Here is a 12,073-nt window from a genome sequence, read left to right as displayed (position 1 = left end):
TTGTCTCTGCTGCCCAGAAGCTGAGCTTTTAGCATGCTATTGCAGTCATGACACTGTTATACAGCAGCAGCCTTCAGACAGAGGTTCCATCAGACTGATTGCAAGACTGACTGCAACAGGAGATAGTTCCTGCTCACCATCCACAACTCTGTAGAGCTGAGTTTCAACTGCATTTAACTTCCCTTTGTGGTTAAATAAAGCATTTCTAAATTGAACTGAAGGACTTTACAAGCAAATTCAATCCTGCAAGGTGTAAAAAAAAAAGTGAAAATTCAACTATATAGTCCACTGAGTGGAGTAAGCACAACACATAGAGGGTAGCTGTTAGTCTTTGACGCTGCCTCCGGGAGTTTGATTTCTGATCCCTGGACTTTTCCGTCTTTCCCACTTCTCTACCTGCCTGTTACATGTCTGATTACTGTGAATAAAAGGCAGTACTTTATCAAAACTTTTTATTAAAAAAAAATAAAAAAATACTTAAAGTTAATGGCAACAGCCTTTCCAATGGTGGCTTCATTTGGGAGAGAAATACACTGCAAAAAATGTTTATGTTAAAGTTGTGTTTTAAATAATCTTTATTCAATGATTCTTTGATCAGTTTTGAACAACACAGTCCTGATATGCTCAGTCTTCACATGTATTAGGAGAATGTAATGTTCTCCTACTACTATTGAAATGTTCTTTAAATAGAATAAGTTTCATGAATCTTAAGTTGCACATAAAAAATAAAAATAAAAAACAATCTGCGTTTAGTCTAGAATCCAGTTCAAGTTTAATCGGTTCAGGTATTTTAGATTTGGAACTACACACAAAAAACAAAACCGGAAAAAATTGGTGAAATATAATCTTTTAGTTCATCGTCAAAATTAGAGTCACCTTCTGGAAATGCATTTAAAACTCAAACGAAACACAACTGATGATGTTTCTTCATTTAAAGCAAAAGTGGCACCCATGAATAGATTACATCCAAGGGGGAGAACCAAACCACTCAGTATTTGTTTACAGAACATATGAATTATTTTTAAAAAGCAAACTATTGATTTTTTAAAAATCACTTTATTCTTGAATGAAACAAACCATAAGATTTATCACAAGAAACATCAAATTAAAAACTTAAGGTTACATTTAAACATCAATCTGCATTAAGCTACACATAAAAGAAAAGGCTAGCCAGTATGTTCATAAGAATACCAAAAGTCTAACTAAAGTACAACATAGAAAATTCAATGTTTGCAGCATCTGAAGTGAGATACCCAGAGCTGCGTACATATAAAAAATGCTAAAAACTGTCTTCATTCAATTAAAAACAAATCAACCCAAACAACAAAACACTAAATACTAAACATTAAAAAAAAGCTAAATCATTTTCCCTAATTGCTGAAATGTAATATCTGGACCAGAAATTTTCTGAAAGCTTTGCTAATCCTACATCAACCAAGAACAAGTAAGTTGTACATTTGGATAGAATGAATAGGAAAAAAAAAAAAAAAAAGCTATCTCAAGTCATTATTTTCCCCTGTGCAAATCCTCTTTAAAGGCGGTGCTCCCGATTCATCTAATTCATCCTGTTGGGAGGGGGGTGGGGGGGGTGGGAGAGTCAAGTTACAGTAAATGTTTTAAACTTGTATCACACAACAGATGCTCAATATGTAAAATGTATTTAATTAGGAGCAGTATTTGCATTCTTTATTGAAACAGGCTTCATGTACAAAACCTGAGTGTCTGGAGTTCTCCGCCTGGCAGTTCCAGAAGTAAGCGGGTCCTCCTTGATGAGCGTCGGCGGCTCGTCCGCACCCTCCTGACCTGAATGTACTGGCTCTGGAGTACATTGTTCACAACATAAACGTAGAGATTGTCAAGGTGTGCGGCCTTAAAATGAGCGCCCGTTGATTAAAGAGAAACTCTCATACCGTCGACCGTCTCCTGTCCGAGCATGGGCGGCTGAGAGTCTTCGGCCCGCAGGCTGTAGGTATGTGGAGGGCTGACGTGCTGCGAGCTCGACGTGCTGCTGCTGTTGTCAAGTTTTGGCTGATAAACGTCCGACAGAAAGCTCTGGTTGCTGTTTTCATCTGTGGGCAGATCACATGACTTCTTCAATTCTTGAAACAAGCTTATTTGTGGTTAAATAAAATCATATTCCATTTGATTCGAATCTCAGCGTGCGCTTTTATTGCTACCCTCATTAAACCCCAACATAAAACCTACCGGTGAAATCCAGCATTGAGTTGGTGTTTTCAATCACCACATCTTTGAGACCCCGAACCTCTCCACTAGTGGATTTGGTGCGAAATATCTAATGGGTTAAAATAGATTATAAAAATATATTAGATGGAGACAATTTGTGGCAAACATATTTCAGTGTGGTGCATATAATTGAATTCTTTCTTGTAAAAATAAACATTTTAAATTATAGCCTAGATAAAGTATGTCTCTTTATCATTGGAAAACTTCACTTTTTAAACATTCAACTCCAGAAATTTAACAGCACATTTTCCGTATCTAGACTATAGATGGTTGATATAAGGGCTACAATCTTACTTAAAGAAATATACATTTCAGATATGGTGTATTGAAATAAATTCAAATTCCCAGCACTTTTTTCCCCCCATGTGTTAACCACATACCTTAATGTAATATATAAGGGTTTTATGTGACAGATCAACACAAAATAGTCCATATGTATCAAATAGAAGGAAAAATAATATTTTCAGATTTTGTATAACTACATACAGTTACACAAAATCTTTACCGAACCTCTGAAGTCTTCATCGAAGAACCAAATATTTTATTCTAACCACTTAAAAGTAGGTTCACACACTAATAATTGAAATAATATTTAAAAACAATTTTATTGTAACCATCAAGAAAGATACTTTAAGTAAATAGATCACACAGGATGTGAAATATAAATCGCAGCTACAAACAACGACATTGTAGATATCCTAAAGTATCATACGCGTTTGTCTTTTTCAGAATATTCATTTCAGACAGAGAAAAATGTACATCTGCAGGTACATAAATTGGAGAGGTGAACTTAGCCTGAAGGACATACAGTACACATTTAAGAAAAACTTAATTTAGGATAAAAGTTAAAAGAAAAATAAAACATAAAATGATACTTTTGATGAGGACAATTGAACTGATGTTTTAAAAAAATATCTATTCTGCTAATTGGATAGATTCAATTACCAGAATGGATAGATTATCAAACCAACAGAATAACCAACATTTAAAACAGCTACTTATAACATATTAAGGAACGTTTCATATCTTTTATATATATATATATATATATATATATATATATATATATATATATATATATATATATATAATTATTTCATACTCAAACTACAGTGGTATCTATCATTAGTAAAAATATAATCAGTGGTTTTCACCTTATCTTCTATGTATCACAATGTCATGCCTGTAGTTTATATGTGTGAGACACTGTTGCTATGTGGGATGCTATTACTTGCATCTAATGTGATCAGGAAAAGGATTGTGGATTGACTATATGTAGTGATGGCTTGCCATACCACAGTCGGAGCGGTAACTGCTTATGGACGGAGGCCCACACACCTGCTTTGTCTCGGTTACTGGAACCCACTTGAAAATGCGTAAGGATGTGTCTCCAACTGTCACCCATTTCTTCTCCCTGTGGATCAGATTCATTTGAGTATCGTCAGATCAGGGCTCAGAACGCGCTTAGCTTTCGCATGATCTGCTCGACGGGTATCAGTCAGTGATCAAATATGCTGAGCGCGTTCTCTCTGTCCACGTCAAATATAGCTGAACTTAATGCGCTCATTGACAGTCTCGGATACAGGCTATAAATCGTGACCTTTTCGGTGGTGCTTACTGTTGGCGTTATTCAGAAACTAAAGGGCCAGTTCAATGGATTGAAACCCGCTGCATGTGAAGCTGCTGGAGCCATATTGACAGCTCTCAGCGGAAAAACTCAACAAGCCCCGCCCCTCCAGCCGACCAGAGGCGCTGATTGGCCCGAAGCCCTGTCAATCATCTAACTTTTCCGACTGAAGTTTGTTGAGCGACGCAGCAAGATAGCAGGCAGCGGTCCACTAAACATTCCCCTCCATATTGTCCTTTAGATAGCCCACATACCATTTGCGCACTTTCTCGATGGCTGCCAGAACCTTTTTAATGTCGTCTTTAGCCCGACTTCGGGTCTCAGCTCGGCCTGATCGTCCCGACATCTTGGTGCTGTTATGATTCATCTACAGATGCATCTGAAAACTTCAAGACCAAGCCCCAGTCTTCTGTAACATTGGTAATCTCGCGAGACTTAATTAAAAGACTTTCACTCTCTCTCCTTTTATGGCTTTTTCTTATCAGCTGTAATGAGAGGGCAAAGACATTTGTATGCTATTTATTCTCCAATTTTGTTTGCTTTATTTTGTTTTTTCTTCCCTGACTTCGTAAAGGGAAATACATCAAATAATACAATAGTAGTTCCCTAGCTAAAATCAAACATTCAGTTGTGTTGATATAACCAGGTTTCGTGTTACATATCTTATGTAGGGGACTTTCTTTTTTTCAGAATGTAATTTTAATTTAAAATAATGCTTGTTTTTTTTCAGTATGAGATGATTTTTTTTAAATGCATCACAATGAAAAATCTGATGAAAAACCTTGTGGATATTTCAGAACATGGTTACATAGTTTTCATAAATTTAAAGTCTGTGGTGTTGTATTCTAAAAAGATGACATTCACAGTTTATCTCTGTCAATCGGCTTGAGCTTGAGCTGTTTTGCAAAGATAAATGAACAATGATTTTAACAGGGGAGCTGAATACGAATATATGGTACTTTTAAAACGATTTGAAACTTATATCACTTCATAATTATGAGCTACCCTTTGTTTCTCTGTGACATAAGATTACAATAAAATGCAACAAAGTTGGTGTGACATGATAACATGTAAAACGGCTCCAAAGGTTTAAACATTTTTTATGGAGCATTGTCTGTGACGGACTGACAGCCTGTCCAGGTTGTATCCTGCCGTTTTTTTCCTAGTTTTCTAGCTGTTCAGTGTTTCAGTTCTTTTTGCACAACTTGCTGTTCTTCAACAAGCAGTTTCCTGACAAACATCGCCACTAGGCGCCTGATCCATGAATTGACCAATAAATATCCTGGTTCAATCAGAGCTGTCGCATTTTGACATCATAAGACCAAGGCAAGACCTAACAACTGACCGACAGTACCGCGTGATTGCGAGACTTCAAGCCGGATGCTATCAGGCAGAGTCGGCACTGAGCTTAGAGGTGGCAACAAACAGACTGGAAAAATCAGAAATAAATAGAATTGGACGTCCTTTGGCTACATTCTGAGACATTAGCATTGTTTCTTGTAGCATACCAACCACTGTTGTTGGCTCTTGTTCCAATACCTTGATTGAGATGAGGAAATCATCATCACATGCTTCTATTTCACTGCCCTACTTTCATAATATGTCACTGCAGCATGAGCTTTTTCAAAAATTTTCCATAAATTTCACAAGGTTTCTGTGAGTAGTGTACCTCCTGCTCTTGTACTTTAAACGTATGGAGCAATTAAACTGTCTCCTTTGATAATATAATAATAATTTTAAAAAAACTCACGTTATTGTAGTTTGTGATTATGACCAGCAGAGGACAGCATTCAGTCACGCAAACCAACCAAGCTTTTGTTTGTTGTAAATTGGTGACTCAGAGCAAAGGCCGACACAAATTACTTGGTGGTACTTCCTGTCATGCTACAAAAACTAACATTTTGTGACAGTGACCAGCTTACAGAAAGTCTGCCCGAGGTGGCTTTAGCATATCTTTTTCTTGATTTTTGTTTTATTGTCAAATATGCTTTTAATAATATTTTTGTAGAGTGAGCAAATGTTTAAACCAAAGGTCAGATACGTTTTCACAGTAAAAATGCAACCTCCCAACTATATGACACTCTGTGTCATAGTACTTAATGTTTATTACCTTGGTAAACAAAATTTAATGGCTGGGTAGTATTTTTTTTTAAACTCCTTTTTTTAAACGCCTCCTTGCAGTGTGTTTTGTCCGGGCTGTGGCTGGAGTTAATGAGTGTCTATACATGTCTCCGCCAGTGTGGGCGGATCCTGCTGGGGCTGCAGCCAGTGGCTGGAAACTCTGGGAGGAGTCAGTGACCGTTGCCAGAGAAAATATCCAAATAACGGCAAGGCTAGTCCTCATGTTGCTGAAAGCTGTCAGGGCACCTTCAGTGTTGGCCTGCTGGTTCCTGTGAGGATTCTGTGAATAAAAGCCCATATTTAAGTATGAAAACAGGACTCCTCCATACAGTAATATACCAAGAATCACATTCATGTTAAACTGCTGAAGTCAAAATGATCACAATTGATAACAGACACGAAAATGTAAAAAAAAAAAAAAAATGTTTTATTGAGTTAAAATACAGCAGAGTACAAGAAATGTATTTCACAGCTTATGAACTTGCAATGTGTCTAGCTCAGGGGTGGGCAATACTGGTCTTCGAGAGCCAGTGTCCTGCAACTTTTAAACGTCTCCCTGGTCCAACACACTTGAATCCAACAGCTGAATCATCTCCTGAGTGCAGTCAGGTTCTCCAGAGTGCTGCTAACGACCTCATTATTTGACTCAGGTGTGTTGAAGTAGAGACACACCTAAAAGTTGCAGGAGCCCTCGAGGCCTGGAGTTGCCCACCCCTGGTCTAGCTACATTTAGTGCATTTCTTTTGATTTTAGTAAGAATGTGAATTTGCGTTTGAAAGCTTCAAAAACATGAAAGTCAGTCCAGGTTATAAGAGGTGCGAGCAGGGGAAAAAAATTATGAAAAATAATTAATATATGAATAATATAAAGCCATTTAACAAAATCTCAATTGAAATGTTTAACAGAATAGAATTTTTGTCATTATTTAAAAGCCCACTTTATTTAGGCAGATACTGACTACACATTTTCATCTCCTGTACAGTACAGTGTCTTTGAAAAGTAATCACACCTCTTCAATTTTTTCCCTTTTTACATTACCACAAACCTCAGTAGTTTTAATGTTATTTCATATTATGGACACAACTTAAAGTTGTGCATATGTGTGAAGTAATAGAAATAGACACTTTCTTTTTGCTTTTGTAAGTCATTCAGCTGTATTCATGCTGCTTTAACAATTGTTTTAAAATGTGATTTGATTTATCAAACCACCTAGTGGTGTCAAACTCCAGTCCTTAAGGGCCGCTGTCCTGCAATTTTTAGATGTGCCACAGGTACAAAACACTGGAATGAAATGGCTTAATTACCTCCTTACTTGTGTAGATCAGTTCTCCAGAGCCCTGTTAATAACCTAATTATTCTACTCAGGTGTGGTGCAGCAGAGACACATCTAAAAGTTGCAGGACACCGGCCCTGGAGGACTGGAGTTGACACCCTAAGTAAGACTGAGGCTTGTTTATATCACTGTCAGCATTAAAAAAAAAAAGCCGTCATTGACAAAAAAAATACAAAACACAATTTCCTGCCATATTTATTTTTCAAATATTCATTTGTATATTTAGAGCTTATCACATTTAAACTTTATATTTCATTCCATCGTGTTTTGGCTTGCGTGAGCTCTTATTTTGAAACGTAAAAAAACAGGAAGTGGTGTCCTGTTGTAAGCCCGGTCGCTTTCTTCGGTGCGGGTCTCGCTGCTGCTGCTGCTGTCATTGACTAGAAGGCAGAAAGTGCTCCAGTGAAAACGGGACGGGGAGTCCTCCACAGCAGCATGGACGGCTGCCCGCCATAGTTCCTACTGCTCGGGTTGTACTTCCCACAGCCTTGACCGTTTAGTCGGCGGAGAGTTTTGTCTTATTTTTCTGGTTTCCAACCCGTGTGAGCGTGTTTTTCATGTTGCAACCCGCAATGGACCGAGTGAAAAGCTCCATGCAGCAAGTCCCCAACGCTATCCCCAAAGTGATCCGTCGGACTGGAGGGGCCAACAGCCTGGAGCTGGAGAGGGAAAACTTTGAGAGAGGGCAGGTAGGAAGAAACTCAGAGACGGGAATCTGCTGTGGGGCTGAATGAACGCGTGGGAAGCATGGATGGATGGATGGATGGATGGAGGAGGTCCCATCTGGGACCCGCTTTATTTGTGCCGTTTCTGGGAGGAGGAGGATTAATAATAGCAGTCATGTCGCGCTGTCTGTTGTCAGCTCAGTTAATAAACCTGGCTGAGATGGTGAAAAGAGAAATTACTCCCACTCATGTTCAGTCAGTTCACCCCACTGTGTTTGAATCCTCATTGTTTTTCTCGCGTGTGTGTGTGTGTGTGTGTGTGAAAGCAGACACAAATGGATGCACTGTACAACAAAAGAGCTGTTGAAATGTGGGTCAATGGCCTTTTGAATTCAGATAACGGTGCGTTGGAGCTTATCTGGTGTGTTTGTTAGGGAACAGGAAGGAGCTGGAGCACCATGAAGCTGGATCATGTACGTCAATTATGGAAGAAGCGCTGATGTCCATGCTACACGGAGAACAGAGCATCTGTATTGCTTAAAGCGAATCAGACACTCCATTTGATCTTATGAGATCTACTTTGCATGACCTGCTCTCCCAGTTAGCAGTGGATGCTGTGAAACCATTCAGAGTGGTGTGTTTTGGATCTTATTCCTGCTGCGTAACCCAACTGTGATTCTCCATCAGGATCTTCTGCCAGAGAGCAGAAGATTCTGGTTCTGAAGCGGCAAAGTAGCGCAGGGCCATCGCAGAACCACCACCCTGCTAGGCAGTCGGTTTAACGTTATTGTTTTGAAATAACCAGATCTAACAAGATGCATGCATCCTACACAGCTGCACTTCTGTCTCATCAGATAATGTTTACTATGAAAAACTCCAATGGAGGCCTTTTTTTTTTTTTTACCCAGTCTTTGTTATTGTTGAATGATGAACTCTGATCTTAAACGGTAGCAAGTGAGACCTGCTGTGATTTAGACTTTTTTTTTTGTTTGTTTCTCCTGTGACCTCTGGGTGAATCATTGATGCACTCTTGGGAGTATTTTTGGCAAGACTTGCTTCTGAGAAGATTCACTGCTGTTTCATGTAAGGGTGGGTGATTTTGACTCAAAATGGTGTCTATTATGAAAAATATGATCAAATTCATGATGCCGCAATCTTTGACAAAAGATTGTTAGACTGTATGAATCCATACAATCGGAGCACAACAAACTATTCTTGAAATGATACTTTATATCAGATAGACTACTTGATTAATGCAGTTACATGAAGCGGTGTACTTGCACCACTTTTCAGCACAGAATACTTAACTTTATGCTTATTTTTCAAATTGATTTATATTTATATTCTTTGTTTTTTGGTTTGCGAACATCCTTGTTGGTGTTTACCATTATTAAAATAAATCCCAATTCTTTTCATAGTACCAATTTTTAATTGTGTATATCTAATTCTGTTTTTTCATAATGAATGGCTGTCCCTGTGGTTTGCTCAAGACCCAAAAGCCTGAGAAGTTTCCAACTCTTTCCTTACTGATGGATGTCACTGACCTCATTTCTCATCTGATCTCTTCAGATCGGAGTTTTTACCTTTTTATAAAAAAATTTCTTTGGCCTCCTTCATGTTGTCAGACATGCTCTGTTTAAGTGATTTCTTGAAGTATATCAGTAATCATGAATTTGGCTCAGGTTTCTAAAAAAAGAAGTGGGTAGCAAAAATATATTCATGATTTAACAAGGATGACAATTACTTTTTCAGAGCCTTCTGTCTGCACGAGGCCTCCCTTCCTCTCTTCAGACCAGGCACATTAGTTGGGGAGAAAGTAGGTCAGATGAATCCATGTAGCCAAACTGCAACAACAGTGCTGCAACATGCTTCTCCTACCCAGTCCCGTCAGCGCTTCCTGAATGTGCTTCAGCAGGTTTTTATTTTGGCAACTGCAGATCTGCGATTGCAATCAATTTACAATGTCAGCCCTTTCCTAGCGCTCAGTCTTTCGTCCCTGCACCTGAGGGGATGGAAGCGGCTTGGATTAGAGGAGAGGAGAAGGAGCAGGGTTGGCTTTAAGTGTCCTGAGTCAAACTTGTGTCAGTAGGTCACATGCCAAGCTCCTGAGATCACACCATGTGGACGTGTGATGAGCTCATCAACTTTTATGTAGCAGGTTAGAAAGACAATGGCAACACAACTTAATCAGATCTCTTGTTGGTAATTTCTCACAATTTATTGGCTTTTATTTTATTATTTGACTAATATAATCGCAGTTTTCTCTTCTCGGTCATTAAAAATTAAAATGTGTTTTCTCTCGTGTCTCCCGTAAAGAAGCAGTTTTTGTCCTTATTCATTCTTGTGGTTAATGTCTACCTGAGGGTTTGCAGCGGTGCTAGGAGGTGGAGGAATCAATGGATCCGCTGTCTACTCCACCGTGGATCAGTGAGAGATAATCTCATGTGATCTGTTGTGCTCCAAAGCTGCCTAAATCTGCTGGGTCGCAGGCTTTCACCTACAATATACAGCGCCTTTTATAGGGATCCATATCCTTCAAGTGTTGGACATATTTTCACATTACAACCTTCAACCTAATGTATTGCAATTTTGTGTTTTAGAGCAATAGAAAGGGTATTTTTAAAATTCGGTCTTCGATTTGACACCCAAAAATGAAATCGGTTGAGCCAGTTGTCTTCAGAAGTCGACCAATCCCAACATAAGTCCATATGTTCTGTGAAGTTTGCTTGAAAATTGGTGAACAAACTACATCATCACGACCAAGAAACACGGCAAACGGGTCAGGGATGAGGTTGTGGAGATATTTAAAGCAGAGATGAGTTAGAAATTAATATGCCAAGTTTGAATATGTCACAGAGCACTGCTCAATCTACGATCTGCAAAGAAAAACGAACTGCAAACCTGAAAAACTACTGCGTCCACCTATCTTCCATCTGGGATTTCTCCCATTGAGCTGGATTTCTACGGTTGGGTTTTAACTGAGCCAATCAACAAACGGAAGGGGGAGTTGAGCGATGTTTTTAGAATTGTAGTGTGCCTACAAAGAGATATAGTTTGGCATTGGCAGCAGAGTAAGTGAATGAAGCCATTCAGTCTGTGTTGTTCACACTTCCAAATATTGAGCAATTACAATTGTAGCAAGATGAATGTTTAAGACGGTTTATTTGCTGACCATGATGTCATGGCCTTACTCCCCGCTGGGTTGTTTACAGGGAACACAACTATCAGTAAGCTTCATAGAGCCGGTACATTACAGCCAAATGTTAGCAATTGGGTAAAATCGGATCCAGTCGTTTAAAACTAACAAAGTCCACCTCTCTAGCAAGTAATCGTTTCTCAATAACCGGAGCAAAGCGTAGAACCAGGGGCTGTTTTCTACCATGCTAACTTGCACCTAAACCGACTCCCACACCAGTAATTACTCAGAGAAGCGTATGCTAACTCTGATGAAGACAATACTTGTGAAAGGGAGAGAATTAAAAGGCTATACCTCCTTTTTTCTTCAACTTATTTTCTTCTTAATGTTGTTATGGCCATGTAGCAAAAATGTGAAGTGGGTGTGAATCCCTTTAAGGAGCACTGTGAGAAAATTGCCAAACTTTGTTGTGGCTTTTCCTATCCTCACCTGTTTTATGAAGGAATGCTATGACTCCCTTATCTGTTTATAGTACTCATGTTTTGGTCTATTAAGAGAAAACGCACTAAATCAAACACTGATTGTCTTTTAAATCTTTTGCCACATAAAACATCCATTCTGGGAACTACACGCCTATCTCTCAGGAGAGTTGGGTAAACAACCGTGGGGTGTTTGAAATCCTCTTTGTCATAGAGTCCATGCCGGGTTATAAAAAGCTTAAACCAGGAAAGCCAGATAGCACTCACTTGCTTTTAATGATGGGTTTAGCCCCGTAATAGCAGCTGCCTCTCTAATTTAAGAGTTTAGAAGGTATTTAATGTTTAATGTCACTGCATGTTTTGGTTTTTGCTTCAGATTTTATTCCCCCTTGAGAAGCACAAATAACAAGCTAGTTTTGTACGCCGCTGGTTTTTTATTTTACAGCCTTTATCTCTCTGCTCCAGAAC

General features: G+C 38.8%; 2 protein-coding genes across 2 annotated transcripts in view; one reads left to right on the top strand and one right to left on the bottom strand.

The window, feature by feature from the left end:
- Positions 1–545: 545 nt before the first annotated feature.
- Positions 546–4,311, bottom strand: bcl7bb (BAF chromatin remodeling complex subunit BCL7B b). The gene is made up of 6 exons (XM_008425431.3): positions 4,126–4,311; positions 3,583–3,658; positions 2,206–2,293; positions 1,911–2,069; positions 1,715–1,818; positions 546–1,565 (listed from the first exon to the last, which is right to left on the bottom strand). Exons 1-6 carry the CDS (start codon positions 4,236–4,238, stop codon positions 1,494–1,496), a joined length of 612 nt encoding a protein of 203 aa, XP_008423653.1. The 5' UTR covers positions 4,239–4,311; the 3' UTR covers positions 546–1,493.
- Positions 4,312–7,684: 3,373 nt separating this feature from the next.
- The window catches only part of hip1 (huntingtin interacting protein 1), a 52,854-nt gene continuing 48,465 nt past the window's right edge, over positions 7,685–12,073 (top strand). Inside the window, exon 1 of the mRNA XM_008425434.3 lies at positions 7,685–8,014. Within this exon, the coding sequence (XP_008423656.2) occupies positions 7,883–8,014 (132 nt within the window). The 5' untranslated portion in view covers positions 7,685–7,882. The remainder of the gene's footprint in view (positions 8,015–12,073) is intronic.

This window comes from Poecilia reticulata, chromosome 13 (assembly GCF_904066995.2).
Source record: "Poecilia reticulata chromosome 13, P_reticulata-male-v2, whole genome shotgun sequence".
Classification (NCBI taxonomy): Eukaryota; Metazoa; Chordata; class Actinopteri; order Cyprinodontiformes; family Poeciliidae; genus Poecilia; species Poecilia reticulata.
Note: the sequence above shows the minus strand (reverse complement) of the source record. Positions and strands in the feature narration are given on the sequence as shown.